The sequence below is a fragment of the Camellia sinensis genome, chromosome 6, assembly GCF_055761805.1.
Source record: "Camellia sinensis isolate YWXY chromosome 6, ASM5576180v1, whole genome shotgun sequence".
Lineage (NCBI taxonomy): Eukaryota > Viridiplantae > Streptophyta > Magnoliopsida > Ericales > Theaceae > Camellia > Camellia sinensis.
Window position 1 is genome coordinate 103817401 of NC_138966.1, and position 21943 is coordinate 103839343.

The 21943-nt window shown below is 34.0% G+C and overlaps 2 protein-coding genes across 6 annotated transcripts; one reads left to right on the forward strand and one right to left on the reverse strand.

The window, feature by feature from the left end:
* The first annotated feature begins 3097 nt into the window (after nt 1-3097).
* Nucleotides 3098-10356, forward strand: LOC114324091 (transcription factor TGA1). 5 transcript variants are annotated; one of them, XM_028271808.2, is made up of 9 exons: nt 3098-3319; nt 5278-5450; nt 5540-5611; nt 5688-5747; nt 5846-5923; nt 6012-6075; nt 6955-7226; nt 7736-7963; nt 10023-10356. In XM_028271808.2, the coding sequence occupies exons 2-9, from the start codon at nt 5289-5291 to the stop codon at nt 10173-10175; spliced, it is 1089 nt and encodes a 362-aa protein (XP_028127609.2). In that variant the 5' UTR covers nt 3098-3319; nt 5278-5288; the 3' UTR covers nt 10176-10356. The 5 variants fall into 5 exon arrangements, with proteins under 5 accessions (XP_028127609.2, XP_028127612.2, XP_028127608.2 ...); XM_028271811.2 differs by having other exon boundaries at nt 3199-3319; nt 5249-5450; XM_028271807.2 differs by lacking the exon at nt 3098-3319 and adding an exon at nt 3368-3783.
* A 646-nt stretch (nt 10357-11002) lies between these two features.
* Nucleotides 11003-17508, reverse strand: LOC114324090 (phosphopantothenate--cysteine ligase 2). Its single transcript, XM_028271805.2, has 10 exons — nt 17336-17508; nt 15886-16042; nt 15646-15769; nt 15508-15552; nt 15213-15298; nt 14608-14660; nt 14450-14509; nt 12856-12957; nt 12582-12701; nt 11003-11524 (listed from the first exon to the last, which is right to left on the reverse strand). Exons 2-10 carry the CDS (start codon nt 16031-16033, stop codon nt 11285-11287), a joined length of 978 nt encoding a protein of 325 aa, XP_028127606.2. The 5' UTR covers nt 16034-16042; nt 17336-17508; the 3' UTR covers nt 11003-11284.
* Between the last annotated feature and the right edge of the window lie 4435 nt (nt 17509-21943).

Consider the following 21943-nt stretch of genomic DNA (forward strand, 5'->3'; position numbering starts at 1 on the left):
AGGCTGTGCTTTCAATTTAGTATCAGAGCTTGGTTGTCTTTGTGATTGGTGTGCCATTTGTTCGACTTTTATATGTTATGGTGTAGGAAGGTGTGTTAGAATGTGTTCCACATCGCCTAGAGTTGCCCCATCTATACTGGTTAGGCTCCAGTTTTCCTCTCCTTAATAACTGGGTTTTAAGGAGAAATTTGAAAAGAGTGGTGATGGAAGTGAGTACTATCATAAATCCTATATTATCATTTAGTTGGCAGGTAGATTTAATTGTAAGATGAGATGTTCCAAAGTAATTCATGTCTTTTAGTAATTTCATTTAAGGTTATGTTGGGGAGTTTTCAAAATGGTTTTTACAATATGTAGTTTCATTTTTGAGTGTTTTCAAAGCCTTCCTTGTTTTTCTTTGGAAAGCTTGAAATAAGCTTGGGGACTTTGTCCCACATCGGAAAGAGAGGGAAATATGGAGCACTTAATAAAGTGTTATATGGAATATTCCTTTGAATATAGCGCACCTTGCATTTTGCACGGACGCATCGGCGCAAGGTGCCATGAGGGCACTTTCCTATTTGCTTCGGACAGGTTCGAGCGATGACGAGGATTCAACATAGAATACAGTCAGCTCCACATGGCAGTGACGTGGCGTCCGTTGGCGGTGAGTCAACCAACCGATCGAACGGTGTATGTCTGATCTGGAGCGATTTAATCAAAGTCGTTGATTGGAGATGCACGCGGTCGTACAGATGAGATGGCACTTGATCGTAATCAGGTGTGATTAGTCAAGTCATCTATTCGGTGTAAGAATGATCTGCGCCGTATATCGTCAATCCAACGATCAGATCTGATTAGATGCGATCAAGGGACATGACCATTCGATCAGGTACATCAAGGCCTATAAGTAGGCTACAAAATCAGCCATTTCATTTCATCCACAAAATTTAGAAGCATTCCTGCAATTATCTCACTCTCTCTCCCTCTATATTTTGAGTTTTCAATCAAGAGTTTCTTTAAGCAATTTCTACTAGTAATCAAGTTCTGCAGATTTGATCATCAGTGTCTTGGTTTTCTTGATTATATCATGAGTATTTTGATCTATTGTCGTCAGTGCAGACGCCGATGGACTTGATCTTTAGATCAGGTTTCATTGTATCCTGGAGACAAATTTGCTGTAACCTTTTGCACACATTTTGGTAGGTGTAAATATTGTCTTTAGAAAAGCGATTTTGTAACGTAACTTGAAGTATCAAATTTCTGTTTTATATAGACAAGTTCATTGCCAAGTTTTGAAGATCCAAAGACCACCAATTGAAGAATTCAAGACGAATTGTTCCAACAGGTTATTATTGTAATAAAAATAAATAAAAGAAATAGGGACTTCAAAGTAATAATTATAGTGCTAATAGTTGTATAAGAGGGTTCAAGAATGTGGTCTAGAAATTCGAAGATCTTTGAAGAAAATTCGAATTCTTTAGAAATGATGAGAGGTTTAGATTCTTCAACAGTCGCAACTAGAAACACAATAGTAAAGAGATGATGGAGATAAGAGATTGAGTGACGAAAAAGGCAAAATAATTAGAGAGAGAATAATGGCAAGGCTCTCCTATGGATCTCCCACTTTCACTCTCAAGGTAGATAATGGAGAAGAAAAATTAGTTCTTTCCAAAAAATGTCTCTAAAAAATCCATCCCTTGTAAACCTATGGGTGAGTCCTATTTATAGGCACCTCATGATGTAGGATGGAGCCCATATTCTCTCTAACCACCTTGTCTGAGGAGATGACCTATCCAAGGATGAGGAAAATCCCAAAGAGGTGATCAACCTCTCGGCGAACCCTTCTTCTTAGCTACACCTAACCAATGATCCACAATCATGCTAAGGGGTCAGGAGTAGTCCCAAGGAATGCCTAGCTGCAGAAAGGTCAAGGGTAGTTCAAGAGAATGCCTTGCCGCAAATATTACCAAGTCTCAAAGGCCCCCTAGATCGTGCCACATCGACCTGGGTATAGGCTAGTTTAACCGAAGAGTGAATTTATCTCCACTCACGGTCCTCGAGATCAGGTCTTTGGTTTAGACTCTGTTACCCCTACGGTTCTGGTATGTAGATCCCGGAAAGCTCCAAGTCCGCAAGTGTTCTGGGACTCATTAATGGAGTGACTTCTAAATTGTGTCCGAATCCGTTCGAAGCCAAGCGCTTTGGATCTCTAGGTTCGTAGATCCGAACCCTTTCGAGTCCGAGCTCAAATAGGTCTCTAGGTTCGTGGTTCCGAACCCTTTCAAGACTAAGCCAATACCTCGAAGAATGAATCTCCTTCGATGGTTTCATTTCTTTTGAAAGCAACGGTTAATCTTCTGGAATGCCCGTATGATCTGGGCCTTCTCAGATGGGCTTGTTGGACTCTCTTTAAAGATATTTGCTTGATAGGTCTTTCTCGGCCTAATTTGTTGACTTTCTTATGGGCTTGTTCAATAAAATTCACTTGGCCCATTTGGCAATAATTTCTCCAAACTCACTAATTTTTGGGCTTTATAATTGGGCCCAATTAAATAGTGGGCTCAAGTTAACTCCTCTTACAATAGCAACCCTTAAAATTTCAACTAGTCAAACAAAAACTACAATTAATAAAATAATACTTTGCTTAAACTAGAGGATTAATGACATAATTTATCCTAAATTTATCTACATACTTTTTATTTTATTTTGAATTTAAAAAAAAAAACAAAAAAAAGAAAAGGGTATAATGAAAAAATGCTTCATTTACGCAATTTATCTCCCATTAATTTCTGAATGATGGAATAAAAAAAAGAAGAGTAAGGTTAGAGAATCTAAAATTTTTACCAAATGTCACATGGTGTGGGTTCCACATTTATGTGAGATATTTGATAAAAATTTTAATAGAACTTTTGGATCTCTATCCTTTTTAAAAAATATAAATTAAATATTACAATAATATTAGAGATTCTAAAAATTTTATCAAATATCTCATATAAGTGTGGCACTCACACTATATAGGTCTTATATAATTTCCACACCCATATAAAATATTTAATAAAATAAAATAATTTTTTAAAATTTTTTAACATTACTCAAAATATGGACACATCATTTTGTGGGAGAGAAATTGTGTTAATGCAAAAACAAACAGGGCAGTAGCACAGTGCTCCCGCTTTACCAATATACAGGCGATTCACCCCACGCACCATATATATCAACCACCACCTCTCTCAACAACCACTAGAAGTGATACTTAGACTAGCTTCAACCCCAACTCTCCGGCGACCAACCACGGCGGTGCAGTGGTGGTGGTGGTGATTAAAAGCTGCCTTAGCGGGTATGTAAAGGGGTGTATATGACTGAGATGGTGCCCATTTTCAAAGCCACACTTTTAAACAATTCTATAACAATAATACTATTGGATTGGATTGGATTGGATTGGGTTGGATGACTATTGTATTGTATTGTATTTTATAAATATGGGTATGGGTGTTTATGTAACAGTTGATTCAACTGTTGACTGTTGCTTTCCAACGGCACATACATACAGAGAGAGAGAGAGAGAGAGTGGCGTCTTTTTCTGTTATTTGTTAAAAAAACTACTACTAGTACTACTTGTTTTTTGTTTTCTGTGTATTGATTTTTGTTTCTTCTTCTTTAACTGATATGGGTTTCTAAAGATGAGATGAGAACATGTGTTCAAGAAACTTGGGCTTGTTTATGGGACTGAAAGGTCCTCTCAGCTTTTGGGGTTTTACCAGAATCAAAACTCTAACCCATACTCCATCTTCTACTAAATCGGTTAGCTTCTTGATTCATATATCACTACTATATCACTATCATACTTCTTTCCAATCCATCTCTCTCTCTCTCTCTCTATATATATATATATATATAGAAAATGTTTTCAAAATTTATTTCTTTGTTTCGTTTCGATTCTGGGTCGTCAAGTTCTTCCTCTGCTCGTGTTCTTAGTATTCTTTAATTTTGTAGTGATTGAATTTGGGTTAATTAGGCCTCCTCAATCATTAGCAAATTTCATTTTATCTACTCATCTATTAAAGCCTACATTTTGTTCCATCTGGAGGGGTGAAAGTGATGCTTTTGTGTAGTTGAAGGTTAAAATGTACAGATTCATAAATGTGGGTAAAGTGATAATTCCCTAATTGTTAAGAGGGTTTAATTAACCCATTGAATTTCTGGTTTGTGGTTTGGTTATTTATGGATATGACTTCAGCTCAATCATGAACTCCTCCTCCTCTTCTTCTTCTTCTTCTTTTTTCCCTTATTTCTTAGGTTTTTTCTGAGTTTTGCTCGGTTCATTTGGTAGTATCCTAAGGATTCATTGGTTGCCCTTCCGAGAATTATCATATGTTGTTCAAACTCATGGTTGATTAAGCTTGTGTCCCTGTTAGCACTATTGGTGTTTAGTCCTCAGTGGGATTACAAGTCATTAAAGTGAGCCTTTTAAGTCACTAATTAAATGCTGAGTCTATTACCTTTGAGCTGTAATCCACATACATTCTTAGTACCACAAGCAGAACACAACACTACCACTCTCTTGGCAGGACTTACTGTGTTCAAGCTCTCTGTCAACTGGATGTGCTCCATGTTAGTAGTCATCTTGGGCATGTAATTGATCATATATATGTATATGCATATCTTAGCTTGGTGGCAGGTTGTTGATTTTGCTAAGATAAGAGGATTTCTTTCCATAATTTTAGCTTGCTAGATTTGTACAATACAGATCATTAAGGTTTTGCCTCACTAGATTCATTAGCCTAGAGAAAACCAAAAATTGTCATGGTGTGTCGGGGTTGAGACCTCACCCGTTGGTCATGTAATGAAATCTCAATGGATAAGCATTCTATTTCACATTTAATTCACTATAGGAGCTAAATTTTCTTTTATTTTTCTTCATATTTTTTCTTTTTATCTTCGACAAAAGTGCTTCCCAATACTACCGTAGCAAATGACACTTGAAGTTTTGTAATTACAAACATATTTGTCAACTTTGTTTGGAATTCTTTTGCTTCTTCTAGCTCTGTATATTTAAATTAGCTAATGTAATGGTTATAATTAGAGAGCTGGTCATTTGTGAACTTTGCCTAGAATTCTGCTGTTTTGTCTAGGTCTATTTCTTGATTTACTTTCTTGTTTGTCTCTCAATCAATTACTTATCTTTCCCTGCTTTTCTTGGTTCAGTCAGTATGGGTTGATGTGATTTTGGATACAATCAATTTACATAATTTGTATGATGCTGCAGCTGAATTACTACTTTTGCCTTTTTATCAGTGAATAAAAGTATGAGCTCTTCGTCGACTCAATTTGCCACTTCAGGCAGGATGGGTTTGTACGAGCCAATCCACCAGTTTGGCATGTGGGATAGCGCATTTAAAGGTGAAATTAGCCCAAACATGACCAGTTCTATAATTGTACAGGTTGATGCTAGTCTAGGCGGCAACAAGGTGAAGCTGCATATAGTTTTTTCTCTCTTGGTTTATTGAATTTGGGGCCATTTATTCTGATACTGATTTTCCCAATTTGAATTCTATAGTCGGAATATACAACTTACGAGTCAGAAGGCCCTTCAGGAAACAATCAACAAGTGAACAAAACACCCGATAAGGTGATTAGAACACACTTCCTAGTCAACACAAACTTGTCATCCAGAGCATTAATTTTAGTCATTGCTGCTTGTGCAGGTACAAAGACGTCTAGCACAAAATCGTGAGGCTGCACGTAAAAGCCGGTTGAGGAAAAAGGTAATAAAAAATGCATAGCTAGCCACAAGTTCATGCTTATGAAAGGTTTATAGTTTTCAGGAGTCATCTGTTGAGTAATTTTCAAATCTCTTTAATAGGCCTATGTTCAACAATTGGAAACGTGCCGATTGAAGTTAAGCCAATTGCAGCTGGAACTTGAGAGGTATACACCGCAGGTGAGGAGTAAATTGCTTATGCTAATTTTCTTATTAACCAAGCATTGTAATTCAGTTATCTAATGGATCAGTGGATTGCTTATTGCAGGGTGCTTACATAGGGGGTGTGCTAAATATCGGTCATATAGGTTTGTCTGTACCTGTAAACTCAGGTTTGTGCTGTCTCTCTCTCTCTCTCTCCTTCCTTTTTTGTAGGTATCTTGTTTATCTTCTTACTCTCTTAGATGGTCTGCTGTTCTATTATTGAACTTCAATTTGTTTTTTGCTTGGCTAACGTTTGTGCAAAAACAAAGTTGTGCGGGTTGTTCTCTTTTTGCCTTTGATTTTCAATTAGGTTGTGCTTGGATTTTGGATTTGTAAATGGAAAAGTAAAGGGAAGGGGAAAATGAATGAAATAGAAGCTTTTTCTTCTTCTTCTTCTTCTTCTTCTTCTTCTTCTTCCGCTGCTGCTGTTTTTTTTTTTTTTTCCACAAATCTCTTCCATTTTTTTCTTTTCTCCAGAAATCCAAGATCGAAACCTATGTTACCTAGCTCCTTAGATTTTATTTCATTATATATATATATATATATTAACTCTCAAGGAATCCTTCAATAGTATTTGTTTACTTTTTCTCTGGTAATGTTTTATTCCTAAGTTTGGTTTTTTCTTGACCATAGTTCTAACCTTGGCTGTTAATCATATGATTCATGATTCGATTCATACTAGTTTCAACCAAAACAATTCAAATCGTGTTGTTAAAATCAGAAATTGAGTGAATCATGCGATCCAATATGTGAATCACTACGATTCATTGCAATTCTTCTTCTTTTTTTAATGGATGAAATAACATTGTTTCACCTCTCTATCAAGAAATAAAAAAGAAATCTTTATTATCAATATATACGTAATTTTATATGTATATGCCTATACACACATTGAGATATTTACTTCATTTTAAACACTCTGTGTATTTTCATATGTGTATATATATGCACATAAAAAATTATATATTCGTGATTTAGTAACAAGGGTCCTAACTGTGGATATGCAGGTATTACTACATTTGAGATGGAATATGGACACTGGGTTGAAGAGCAACAAAGACAGAATATTCAACTAAGAGAGGTGTTGCAAGCTCATATAAGTGATATAGAGCTCCACTTACTCGTGGAAAAAGGCTTAAACCACTATGGCAATCTCTTCCGTATGAAAGCAGATGCTGCAAAGGCTGACGTCTTCTATTTGATGTCTGGCATATGGAGAACATCGGTTGAGCGCTTTTTTCTTTGGCTTGGAGGATTCCGCCCATCAGAGCTTCTAAATGTAATGCTTAGTTCAGTTTAACTGAGTATTTAAAGAATAAATATTCCTCATCTGCTAGTTTTTGCTTATCATGCTTATTGTCATTTATATGACTTATTATTCATCTAATCATATGAACATGGTTTTTCAGTGATGATAGTTTGTAAAGAAAAATATGATAATTTCTTGTCAGTATATTCACTCTGCATTAGAATTTTTGCACATGAATTTTCATGTTGTCCATTTTCTGGGCGAAAGTATATTAGATTGGCATGATTTCGAGAGTATTGCATGGGGATGTCGCAAACATATAAAAAACTGATTATCTAGAAGCTGGGGGAGAGATGCTTTTAGCTTTTGCATTTTGATTATCAATTTTCAGCTTGAGAAAAGTTGCACCAATTAGGTCCAATATGCAGTAGACTTGCAAAATTTAAGATATCCTTGACTTGTTTTCAAAATTTTACTGGACTATATAGTACATTCCCATTCATGAATTGGGAAATTACTGTTTGAGTTTGTTTCCGCAGGTACTAATGCCGCAACTTGAGCCCTTGACTGATGGACAACTTATGTTGGTTAATAACCTGCGGCAATCATCTCAGCAAGCTGAAGATGCTCTCACGCAGGGAATGGATAGACTTCATCAGACATTGGCACAGAGAATTACAGCTGAACCTACTGATGCAGGAATTTATAGCTCTCAGATGGCTTCTGCAATGGAGATGTTGGATGCACTGGAGAGATTTGTGAACCAGGTAATTTATCACTTCTCAACTAAGAAGCACAGACACGGACAAATGGACGTGCAAATTTTCGAAAAAGGCAGCAGATGACATGCTGGGGACACATGCAAAATATATAATTTTATATACTTATATGTCATGTTTTTTAATATTATATATTTATTCTATATTAAATATTTATTTTCATCAAATTCATCAACCTTGAGTATGCTATTCTCGTGAAAAATAAATATATGTGTCTCAGCGTGTCCCCAACGTGTCCGATTCCTCCAGCTTGTCCGACAAGTGTTTGGAGCATTTCTGCTGCATGTCCGTGGCCTCTGTAGAGGTGTCTTTGCTTCATAGCTTCTCAATATGAAGTAATATGGCATACTTTAACTATTATGAGTTCCTGTTAATTTTTCTTCTTCGTAATTTTGTTTTATGTTTTTGGGTGAATGGAAAGGAAATAAATGGAATTGACAACTACTGAATATTTTCATTTCTTTGCTGTTCTGAGATAGGAATGTTTATATCATGACCATCGTCTCCATCTAAGAGACATTGTTTAGTGTAGAACCACAAGCTCGGGATGCTAAGTGTGGGAGTGTATGTTTGAGTCTGAGAGTAGCCCGCTTAGTGCAATTATGTCAAAATTAGATCCAAGTCTAGTCTTCTCTTCCTAACACCCTTAATTAATGGGAAGTGATATTGGGCAATGTCCTTTTGACAATAATCTCTTGCCGTGTTTACAGTTATCTGGTTAGAAAGATTAGGAAAACTGAGTTATTGGCTTTCACTGTAAAGGTTGGTTATCACCCAAGCTTGGTGGTGCTTAATTGTGTAAGAACGAGTTTTGGGAACAAATTCAGAAGTTTCTTCTTCTTCTTCTTCTCCTTTATTAAATGATGAACATCTTCATCCAAATATTTTGCTTCTATAGTTCCTCAATTTATTTAGGTTCAACTTGAAGCCCAAGGCAACCATCCTTTCTAGCCTCCTTTGTCTATGCTCAGGACTGGTAATAGGAAGTAATAGAAAGTAAGTCCCTTTACAGAATAAAATGGTGAAAGTGGACTGTAGTAGCTGAAGCCAAATAGTTGAAAATCGTTCTTTGTTGAGTTGAGCATTTTCCCTCGCACTTGATTAGAAAACAATATTTTAGAGAAAGGTGCCCTGTTTTTTTCCTCCGCATTGCTGAGTCATCGTGACACCTTGAGAAATTGTTTTATGTCGACAAACACACGTTGTTTAGTCTGAACTGAGAATTTTTGTGGATTCTATTACTCGATCTGGAGAGGAACAGTATCATCTGCATCACGACTATGTAATGTAGTTCCAGTCATGCTTGAATGAGTCTTATGTCACTTCGTGAAAGTCATGATTGGGCGGAATAGTATATTCTATAACTGGTACTCAGGCCCTGAATTTTGAAAATTTAGAGTCGCCGCCTAACATGGAGTTCGGGTGTATTAGGTCACCCAAAGCCAAATCCACTGGAAAAAGGCTTAGTTTTGAAAAAAGTTTGATTTTGGAAAACATGTAACCTTGGTGGGGGATTTGCTGTTATGAGTAGGAAATGTGTTAAGTATCTGATATCACCCTTTTTATTTTTGAATGACTGGAAGCTTGAACAAAGTGACTGAACTATTTATTGTCTCATGATTAAATTGATGAATTGCCCGCCAAGCACAAAAATTGATAATTACCCGACTGTTGGATCGATGATAGTAAAATTATTGTATACTCTTGTGCTAGAAATATCTACTAGACTAGATTGGTTAGTTTCAGATATATTACGTCAAGTTTGGTTCAATACGTTGCTGAACAGACTTACGCCAATTCACTTCTTGTAGGGGAATTAACAATTTACAGGCCCTTGCTGTCTGTTTAAGTAACCACGGAACTAATTTCCAGAAACAGAACCGACTAATCTCCTCTTATGCCTATTAGGACAAAAAATTTCTCACATTGATGATTTGAATTCTTTTTAGACAGATAATATTCCATTTAACATAGAACTGACTAAAATTCCACCCGAAATAATCATTATTCACTCGACTACTTTGTTGCTTTTTTTTTTCTCAAACAGGCAGATCACCTTCGCCAACAAACTCTGCATCAAATATCTCGCATCTTAACAACCCGTCAAGCAGCTCGAGGCCTGCTTGCGTTGGGAGAATACTTTCAACGACTCCGCACTCTTAGTTCGCTTTGGGCTGCTCGTCCTCTTGAACCCGCCTAGTTTCCTATGGTAGGAACCACAAACCACAATATTGAGGCTGTCATGTATTTTGCAGACTACATTGTAATCTGCTTAATATTTTTAAAGTGGCTTCTTTGTAAATATGAAGAGGAGATTAATTTGAACTTTAAACATTCAGCTCCTGTGTTGTGTAGTGTATTGTCATGATGGCTCTTCTCAAGTTGACTTGTTGGTTGAGACAATTTCATTGCACTGTTATGTTGTGTTTTTAGATCATGAATTTGAATAGGAATTTAGAAAGGACAAAAAAAAAAAACAAGTGAAATATAAATAAAATATAATTATATTTCACCTACTTTTTTCTTTTCTCTTTCTAAATTCCTATCAAAATCCATAATCTAAACACAACCTTAGTGCCTGTTTGGCAGAAATTATTTACAGCTTATTTCAGTTTTTAGCTTAATTTAAGCTATTTTGATGTGTTTGGTTTAACTTATAGCTTATAGCTTTGTGGAAGTCAGAAATCAGCTTATTCTTTGAGTGGGGCAGGAGATGCTTTAAGAATAAGCTGAAAATCAGCTTAAGCTGAAATTTATAAGCTATAAGCTGTTTAGGCATAAGCTATAAGCACTTTCCCACAGCTCTACCAAACAGGGCTTTATTGTCTTTAAACTTGGGTTTAACTCGAAAAAATCAGTACATCTTCTAATGATGATGCATAGTAAATACTGTACTATATATATATATATATAATAAAACGATTTTTAAGAAAAAGAGAGAGAGTAGGTGCAGAGCAATGCAGTAAAACTCATACTCAAATATCACCTCTGATAAGAGAGCGTCTCATCCATCATGTGAACCCCATGTTGAAATCATAATTTCTCTACACCCACATTTCCTCTAAGGTATTAGAGTTATTTCATAAGGTACAAGTATTACAATACATGTAATAATGAGTTTTCAATTTTGTTTGTCTAGGAAGTATAAAATTTTTCAACATAAAAGAAGAAATACAACGATATTGCTTTTCAATCACTCAAAATCTTTTCATTAAAGAAAGGAAAAAAAGAAAAAAAAAATTACACTAAGCATTATTTGAACAACTATGGATGATTGTCGACACCTATCCAATTCTGTAAGCTTAGAAATCAAGAATCCAAATGTTCAATGTAAGATGAATGTTTCTCCACAAGGAGTTTGATTAGCGGACTTTCTACATCAGCACTAGCTTCAGTCTTGTCTCGATGAACTGAAATCTTTTCACTACTTGTGACGACTATCACAACCTCCTTACGCGTTAAAAGCTCGTTTGCAACCACTGCATGCATATTGTACTTTTCAAGTGCTATTTCAGCCTTCTCTAGAAGAATCTTGGAATCTGTCTCTAGCTGTTGGACAAAAGAGAGGGACGAATAAAGAGGATTATCTAAATGTGTTAAATATAGAGTGCAACTACATATGAAAGAAAACTTAAAGCAAGTGCTAGAAAATTTTAAACTTTTTTTTCGCAAATACATTATATATTCATATTTAGCAGAATGTTATAAAAATTTGAAGATAAAGAAAAAAACACATTGCATCTTCACCAGTCCTTCCCTCATCTCATAGGTTGTACCAAGAAACAAGATATATAGAATCTTAAGCTATGTTTGGTTTCAATTTCAGAATCAGTTTTAGAAGAAAATTCTGAAAAAATAAAAATTAGTTTGACAAATAAATACCAGAATGAAAATTTTGAGCTCTTAAAAATTTGTTTTACCTCAAAAAACTTCTAAATTAGTTTTTAGTTTTTTTTTTTTTGTTTCAAAAATTTTCAAAAAACATATTCTTAAAATTAAACCAAACAGAGTGTTAATTTTTCATAAGAAGTCCCTATATTGACCTACTTAAAGAAATCATTATCTTGGATCTATTTAAAAGTTCATTGTGATTGTCAACAAATTGTACACAATTTTTAGAACATATGAAAACTGGAGATGCCCATTACCTAGGGTTAATCTCAGTGGTGGACCTAGAAATTGTGTAAAGGGGTGGCCAAGGTAAAGTATTTAAATTTTGGCGGCATCTAAGTAAAAATTATATAAATTCTGTTGGCCAAAATGCCATATATATATATATATTTATAAATATTCAAAGTTACATGGGGCTAATGAAGTTTTTGTGAAATTTGTGACGGTTGAAGTAAAATTATATAAATTTAGAAAGGGCCAAAATACTAAAATATCTTATAAATACTTGAAATTGCATGGGGCTTAATGAACCTTTTATGAAGAATAGGAGAAGAAAACAGCAAGTTATAGTCAGAATTCACAAAAATGGTTGATTTAAACTGACTTATTTTTTTGAAGTCATTATGGGTGCCCCAATGGTACTTGTCATTTCATAAATTTTCATCAGTATGGTTTCACTATGAAAACATCTAAACAATGGAGATAAATATCTAACCTTGAACGATATGCAGAAGGCCACGGGAGCCCAATCTTTCCTCAGCACTGAAAGCATCTTTGGCACTTGAACCAGTCGCATATCCAAAGGACCAGATGAAGACTGAATTTTATGTTCTACCTGTTTCAAAAAATGCAATGATGTATAAAAGCATAGGAAAGCATGAACTGGAGTCACGAAATTAGATTTTCCAGTTTCATGAAGAACGATATGGTATGTATCTCTCTATATCAGCTAGTAATTTTCATTAAGGAAACCCAAGTAAAATCATTACCATGCTCTTCCATGGAACATAAAAATCAGATACTGCAGCTGCAAGATAAAACATTGCGTGTGTCCCAAGATTCTTCATGGACATGGCAATCAACTGTAAAATCTGCTCATGATACAGGGAAGAAATATCAGATAAATTATTTCACGGATCAAGTAAAGCAGCAGCCAGTACAGAGAGTTAGAAGCTAGGCTGCAATAAGCATATTATAATTCAAGTTATCCACCAAAAAAATAAAATGTCGAGTTGAAAAAACATGCACGGAAGTAGGCTATTATATTTTCATAATCTATACTATAATATATAAAGCCTACACCAGACTTGATGTATATGTCACATATTTTTGCTTTTCCGAAAATGCCCATGACAGTTTACTGTCCATGTGAAAAAACTGATTCAGATCCTCAAAATTTCAACTATTCATCTTCTTCATTCCTCAACTAGATGCACTGCACATGCATCGCGTGTGCACCCGCCGCTAGTGATACATACATGGAAACAAAAATTCAAGGGAAAACTTGGTGAAAGTAAAAACCATATATAAGCAGCTGTACAACATGAAGTCATAGCAGGCATTTTTCTTGCAAAGATATCACCTACAAACTACAGAACTTCTATTGAACAAGAGAGAATTGTTATCAAACAGATGAAATCCCTGTTCAAGCACTTGTTATTTGCATCAAGAGAACAAATAATCAATTGAATCAAGGTGCTTGTGACTCTTAAGAATGCTGAGGACCAAAGGAATTCTATAATTCCTGAAGTTAATGGTAGTGAGTAGTTCATCTTAGTTGATCATCCAAGACAATTCATTTGGTAGTGTAGGAGTTCTTCAGCTCCACAGGAATATGAAATAAAACTAAATGCAAGATCCTCCTTACTGCTCGACTGTATTAGATTTCTGGTCATCTGTTGTACGGGAAATGGAATCTTTTTTTTGGCAAGTATGGGAAATTAGAAAGTCTAATGACCCAAGCCGATTAAATGAATAATGATCACTGCACCTACAAATTTAACAAATGAAACTATCTGTCAGGAACAAAATTATGACGGTAAGAATGCCTGAAGTTCATATTTTTCGCTCTTCTCCCCCTTATAGTGGACAAACCTTGTTACTCATTTGAAAGGGTTGGATAGTAATTACAAATATTTATATAGATTGGCAGAACATCACAACCTAATTTCAACGGAAGAGCACTGATAAGTTGTGTCAATGGAAACATACATGGCAAGTAACTCTAGGCTAGAAAAGCATGCTTTTTATCTTTTTATCTTTTTTGGGTCACATCACCTCTTTACGTTTTTGCATATCTTTTTGTAAAAAGTTAAAAAATACACTTATTTAAATCATCTCAAATAACCCCTACATTTCATAAAACCCGTTTTATCTTAGCAGGCATTCCATGCTCCAGCTAAGTTTTAAATTATCGTTATGTTGGGTGAAGCATTTTATAGTTTTTGCATCTTATTTCCTTATTGCTGTGGTTTTATTAAATTTATATGGACAAAGTGAAGCATCAAATGAAACTACTGGAGTGCCAATCAGCCCATCAGTCAGAATTCAGAGAAACATGTAAAATAAGCAAATGAAGTTAACCTGAAGATACTCGAATATGGTAGTGAAGGGAAGTTTCAACAGGAGTCCTCCCTCTACTGCCTGGAAGAAAATGAAATCTCTTAGTGGCTCATCATTTACCAAGCTAACATAATTCCAATGCATTAGCAACATTAAATATGCATAGTTATGATCCATACAGCACAATGTTCACCAATGGCCGTCCTCACGGCTTCAGAATGTGACTGGCATACTGAAATGTGAAACAAAAATTGTTTATATTACAACCATAATCAAATTGATCATAAATATTTTGAGAAACCCTGAAAAATACTGCTATAACGAAGCTACCAATAAACAATTTCAGAAACATCAAACCCCTTTCCCCACCCTCCAGTGGGGTAAACAAAAGAGAAAAAAATATCAATCTCAAAATGAAACTCCTGTGTAATGCATAACAAAAAATGTCAAGTTGGGCTCTCAAGATTTTTTAACCATCCATGAAAGATATTCTAGACTTTGTCATTACCAATCAGGAAAATGACGTGAATTGGAGCTATGTTATAGGACAGGCCTGCATGACAAGTTCAGTTTAGTACATCAAATCAAGGTTTCTTCCAGGATTCAACACAGCCTCCTATGTCTTCAAAGCATGAAGCAAAGGTAATCGGTCTACATGGTGTCAAACTATGAAAATAGTGCTACGGTATACAGAGGTTACAACCCATTGGTCGCTTTTTTGTAAACACATATTATAATAACAAAAAAAAAAAAAAAAAAAAAAAACCCATATGAAACAACAAACCTCGAACATTTAGCTCCTTGCTAACCTCAAAACAGTCAAGCAATGGATCTTCTGGAAGAGATCTACAAAACGGCTGGCAAGTTCCCCTGCATAAATAGCCCTAAATGCATCATTATCCACTATCTAACAAAAATGTATAAAAGATATTCCCATGGACCAAGTAAATATTACTAGGTGAATGGAAGAAGAAACAGGGGAGGAACAGAAATTTCCCCCCCATTTATAGTTAGAAGTACTGATTAAACGATGTTAAACAAAAGGGAGCTTGACCACTCAACCCAAGCATAGTATTTACCTACGGGAGAGAAAGATTACGGAATATCCAGCCTTCAAAAAATACCTGTAATTTTGATCATAAAATCCGCCTAGTCATAACATGATTTAAGCTTAGAATACCAAATAACTCGTATCACATAAGATACAGGGTGGTTACTCTGTGGATGCTGCTCCTCTATGACCTGAGCTAAAATTATCAATATAACGTACGCATCGTTTCTCCAAAGGAACTGTTGTCCCACCAGATGTAACACACACAACCCTGCTAGCTCCTCTGCCTCCTGAAAATAGATTTTAAACCGATCAACCTAAACAAACCTTACATCAAACAAAAAATATTACAGAAAAGGACAAAGCAGTTATGAAGGAAATAACGGCTGATTAGAAATAAACTTGCCTGTTGACTGAGAATTCCTCTCAATAAATTCCTTTAATTTTCTACAGATATCAGGGCCATCTTTTAGAGGAGGTGCTGATTCAAAGAAAGTGTTAATCTCGTCGTATAGTGTATCCTGTGGAGTTTCTGAGTTGCTTGTTGCATCCATGGAAAATGCCTGCAGTCATGTTCCGGTTAAAACACCACAACTAAACAATACAAATAGACTACAATTTTTGGGACTCTAGAATTGAACTTGACCAACAGTAACTAAAACACAAAACAAATTCAACAAAAGTTCGACAGAACACAAACCACTCTCATACTCTAGTTGTAGCAAAGAAGTCAACCATTAATACTCAAAAAAGAAAATAAGGACCCTAGCGGAGACTTACGTATGGGACATGATGGCCTCAAGTTCACCTGAATATAGAATTGGGGTAATGGGTTTGTTAAAGAGTTGAGTTTTATAATATATAAAAAAAAAAAAAAAAAAAAGGAATACACAGTAACCATTGTGTATAAAAAGACACAGCACAAGTGCTCCATTTGCTTCAAAGGTGTTGGGGTAGTGATATTAAGGCTTAGTTTGGGAAGACTAAATAAGTGCGCTTTTTGACTTTTTATGAAATATGGGTTGGGTTTGGATTGAGTTTGAAGTGATGTGCTAGAGAGGTGATTTGACTTAAATAAGATGATGTGACTTAAATAGGATAGTGACTTTTTGACTTTTTATCTTTTTTCAATCATGCCAAACTTGGCCTAAAAATTAGGGGCCTAGTTCCTGTTCTAATTTCAATTTCCAATTACAACATTTGGTGCAACACACAAGTTTGGCAAAAAGGATAATGAAAAAATAAAAATAAAAAAATCCAAATGATTGGTTGCTTGATATGAAAATAAATCAGGAATTGAATTTAGATTTCAACCCCTCAAATCCACAATGACATTTCCACAGAAAAGACAGTTTTTAAAGATCAACATAACGGGTTCCAAATCAAAACCATTTCTCGGCCAACAAATGTAGTCTAAATAAGTTAAAAAACCAAACCACTCGATAATCAGAAACAATTGCTAGAAACCAAGAACATCAATTGAGCTCTTAATATAAGAATGAATCAAGTAAAATGATCTCATATCATTACCTTCATATCAGTCATCTAACATGATTCAGAAAACTTGCATTTCATCAATTTTCTTACAGTAAATCCATACAATTTTTTAGGGAAGTAAATTTTAATTCCATTCTAGCATTTACAAGTCTATGTTTCATCACATCCATTCAAAATCCAATCAAACATGATACAAACACACACACAAAGGCACAACAAAACACAAAGTATAATTCCAAATTAATGAGAAAATACTTGGAAATTTCAAACTTAAAGAGAAGTAATTTTAATTGATTTCATGATTCAAGCCCTAGAAGAGAGAGAGAGAAAGAAGTCTAGAGAGAGTGAGAGAGAGGAACCTGGGAATTGGATCGTCGAGCTGATTCATGCCCTAGAATTGATATATATATATATATATATAATTTGGTAGGTATATTAATAGCCTACTGGAATATGATCCAACGGATTTGGATAATTTAAGGTACCAAAATGGTATATATGGATGTCAAAACTTGTTAAATTCTATGATCTCCTATATGCTCTGTTTGTTTCTATTCAAAATAGAATTCTGATACAAAATTTTATCTACTTTTTGCAACTTTAAAAAAAAAAAAATTGACTAATGGTTTTTAGCAATGTTTGTTGTTGTTTTTTGAAAAATCATTTGATAAAAATAAAATAAAATTGATGTGTTTAACGAACTACTCTCTTTTTTTTTTTTTTTGGGCAAAGTTATTTTGTGAGAATAAATTAGTTTTTTTCAATACTTTTTATAGTGGCGCACATAACACAAATTTTAAATTTATATAGTAGGTGTCACTTTCGAAATACTTTTGATATACAAATTCTGAGCAAGTTTTTAGAATTTATTTTTGAAATTTTTTCAAAAACTAGATTGGTGAAAAAATAAAAAAATAAATTATAAATTATAAAAACTCATTACTCTTGCATGGTTTTCTCTTCTTTTTTTTTTTTTCCTTAGGGATGAAAATAATTTTAGAAAATTTAAAATTAAATTTTTTATTTTTATCTTTGTCAAACTAATTTGTAATCTTTTTTTAAAATTTCATAAATAAATTCTAAAAATTCAACCAACCAGAAGAAGAAGAAGAAGAGGAGAAGAAAAAAGAAGCTATATAAGCACCAACCACCAAACAATACCTAACAAGCGAAACTTAAAGCTATTATTGTCAAAATATTTTTCCTTTCATTTGATTGTAAGAATGAGCATATCATTAGGGGTGGAAACGGATTGGTTCCAACTATGGAACCTTTACTCTGCTATCCGTTTGCTAGATTAACGGATTAGATAAAATCAATCTGCATCCGTCCGCCAATTCGGTGGATGCAGATAGAGCGAATTGACAAATTAGCGGATGGATACAAATCGGTTTGACAGTTTCAAATTTACAAATTTTCAACATAATTCAATTGTACACTTCCTAAAAAAGCAACCTGGGCATAATTCAATTTTCAACATAATTCAATTATGCACTTACTCAAAAAAACAACATAGCCATAATTCAATTATGCACTGTCAAATGTATTACAACAAACCAAAGTATTTAACAAAGATGAAGTATTACAGTCATTCAAAGAAAGAAAGAAAATTAAAAATAAAGTATTACAGTCATCCAAAATAAAGTGTTATAATCATCCAAAGAAAGAAAGTTTCAACCAATAATTATATTTTGAAAATAACTTAAAATGAAACAAAAAAGTCATTCATTTCCTTGAGCCAAACCATGAGTCATCTAAACTTGCATAACAAAAAAATGAAATTATTTAATAAGGAAAACACTAAAAAGTCTTAAACTTAAAACAAATAAACATATATTAACAACATTTAACAAATGAGAAGTATTTTACCAATGATATTAAACTTCAATAAAACTACTCTCTGTACTTGGGCTTGAACATGAACTTGATTCCGAAACAATTGCAAATAAAATATAACACAACAAAAACATGTGAAGTGAAGATAATGAATTTTCAATAATACAAAATAAATGAAATTTAAAACAAAATAAGTCATTGTATATATTATCTGAATCATATTGTTGTTCAAATTTTTCAATATCATCCATTGCTTGTCAAAGGCATATTGGAATGTTACTTCGAAACCAATTTTGTGTACAAACAAGAACCTCCACCATCTTGGGAGCAAGTGAACTACGAAATGGATCAAGTCACTACAACAAAAAGCATTTTTTGCGACGTTTTTTAGCAACAAAATTGAATTTAGTTGCCAATTGTATCTTTTTGGCGACAATATACGTGTTGGTCGCCAAAAAATACACCATTAGCAACAAATATCTCAATTCGTCACAAAAAATGGTTGGCGCCAATTTAATTTGTCGCGCGGGAGGGCTAAAAAAGTTTTGGCTACGAAATTAATATATGGCGACGAAACTGTTTGTCGCCAATTTGGGACTTTTTGGCGACGGAATTAAACTAGTCGCTGAATGGTGAATGATATTTATGGCAACATAACAATTTTCGTCGCCAATAAATTTCTTGTCAAAACGACGTTGTTTTGAATCTGTCTTTTTTTTCTTTTTTCTTTTTTTAATGACCTTTAAGTGAATAAACAAAATTGACCTAAAATGAGTCTTCTTCATCTTCTCACTGCACAACCTGAAGCGGCACAAAGAGGTAAGTTTTCTCTCCCTCTTCTTCGTCTCTCTTTCCCTCTTCCTCTCCTTCTCCCTCTCACTCTCACTCTCTCACACTGTCTCATCTTCCTCTCTTTCTTCTTTATCATCAATTTCATTCTCTTGTTCGGCATTGCAGAACACAACACAATCAATGGGACTGATTTTTCCCTCACTTTCTCACACTCTCTCATCTTCCTCTTTTTCTTCTTTGTCATCAATCTAATTTTTCGGACTGATATTCTGATTTTTCGGACTGATATTGTGATATTCGGGACTGATATATTGTGATTTTTGGACTGATTTTGGAACTGATTTTCGGGACTGGTATGTTCTGAATTTTTGGACTGATTTTTGTAAGAAACGAAATGTAGAGCTTTTTCAAGAGATGCAAGGATGGTTTATATAAGACTTCATAGAGAATTCTTTGATGCAACCCATATTATGGTGTCTGTCTCTGTTCTTGTGATTGATTTTGGAGCTGTGATAATCTCTGTTATTTATTTTTTTATTATATATATATATATAATATCTTCTTACAATAACCACAGACTGGTTGAAAATTTATTTTTTTTATTTTTTATTTTTTTTTTTATTTCTTGGTGATGTATTATATAGCATTAGAAGGCAAAAAGGTAAATGGATGTTACCAAGAAAACAAAGATCAAACTTAAGCTCGTTTGTTTAAGTGAAAGTTATTTTTTATTTTCTATATTTTCTATAGTTTTTTATGAAGGAAAACAAAAGTTAACAAAAAAATATATTTTTTATAGTCAATGAAAAATAATTTGTTTGGGTGAAAAATATTTTTCATTGTTAAAAAGTGAAAAAATATTGTTTGGATTAATATTTACCACCGCTGTCAGTGTGTCGATGAGGCCCATCGATTGTGAGCACACAGCATGACATGGCATTAAGAAGCATATGTTAATGGGATATTCGAGAACATTGGTTGAGATTGTCTTTTCCATTGGTTTAGGTATGCAAAATATGACTCTTGTTTTGTTTTGTTGGGTATGTGAATGAACCAGGGAACTTGCATTTTTTTTGTATTTTTATTTAAGTGGTGTGTCATGAGGGTGGACCACAGTTTTGTGTTGAATATTCTTACAAGTTACAACTATTCACTGCCCAAAAATTATAGATATTTTGTGTATTGGTGACCCTTTTAATAATTTCATCATATAACATTCATTTCATGTCCACTCTCTATTAATTTCATTTACAGTGCGATTTTAATTTAAACTTTGATTTACAATTCAAATGTTATAGGTTATTGGCTAATGCAAAGAGATAAAAAAGTTGCAATCATTCGTTGGGGGCAATTACTACATCAAGTAAGCTTTGACTATATTTTAGGGCATTTTAAATTTATTTATCAAGTTAGTCATTTTAGTTTCTACACCTATGATCTTGAAACTATATAACCTTATCAAATTTAATAAGTCTAGTTGTCAAAAAAATGGGACTAGATACGTCATTTAGCAACTTGACTATTTTAGTTGATTTTTTAATTTTTTTATGAAATGAAAAAGAATTATGTTTTGGATGATTTGTGGATTTTTTTTTTTTTTTTTTTTTTTTGTAGGTGAATAGATAATTGTAAAAGAAAAAGTTGTTGATTAATGTATAGGACATGACATTTTGTTTTATTAACTATTTTTTTCTATTGACTATTTAGCCAAAATATAAGTCCCAAACAGGCCTAAAAAGAAAAGAGAAATAATTAGTTATCTTTTTATTTTGATCATTCATGTTTCAAGTTTTTTTCTAATTTACTCCTAAAACTAACTTTTGTTCAAAATTAGATAGAAAATGCATGTTTCCTGCCACATCATATAAAATGAGGGTTGTTTGTGGGACTGCTGGGTGATAATTTGATTATCTGCTAATCTGTTTTTCTGCTGCTGTGTGGCTGGTCTACTACTCTGTATCTAAGTCTAATTTGCTACTCTGTATCTGTTGGGTGATAATCTGATTTTTTGTTAATCTGGTTCTCTGCTGCTGTGTGGCTGGTCTGTATCTGTTGGGTGATAACCTGATGCTAATCTGCTAATCTGATGTGTGTCTGTTGCTATTTTTGGCCTATGCTAGCACTAGTTCCATGCCTCTTTTTGTTTTGTTATTAGGTTGCATGCCTCTATTTTGGTTTGTAGTTGCTGTATTGCTTGCATCATCCCTCTGTTTTTGTTGATGTTTTCTTCCTTTCTGTAAGGTTATCCATCATCAATAAAGGGTTATTTGTTGTTGATCAAAAAAATAAAAAATAAAAGGGCAAACTGTAAATTACCCTTCAGTTTATATGTGGTTCAT

Excerpts from the sequence above, each read along its gene's own strand:
- LOC114324090 (XM_028271805.2), bottom strand. The coding sequence starts at position 16,033 with ATGGATGCAACAAGCAACTCAGAAACTCCACAGGATACACTATACGAC. Across the intron at positions 15,553-15,645 it reads AGAGGAGCAGCATCCACAGA|GTATTTTTTGAAGGCTGGAT; the intron begins GTAACCACCCTG and ends TCAAAATTACAG. Across the intron at positions 14,510-14,607 it reads CCATTGGTGAACATTGTGCT|GCAGTAGAGGGAGGACTCCT; the intron begins GTATGGATCATA and ends ATTTTCTTCCAG.
- LOC114324091 (XM_028271808.2), top strand. The coding sequence starts at position 5,289 with ATGAGCTCTTCGTCGACTCAATTTGCCACTTCAGGCAGGATGGGTTTG. Across the intron at positions 5,612-5,687 it reads TGAACAAAACACCCGATAAG|GTACAAAGACGTCTAGCACA; the intron begins GTGATTAGAACA and ends CTGCTTGTGCAG. Across the intron at positions 5,924-6,011 it reads TTGAGAGGTATACACCGCAG|GGTGCTTACATAGGGGGTGT; the intron begins GTGAGGAGTAAA and ends TGCTTATTGCAG.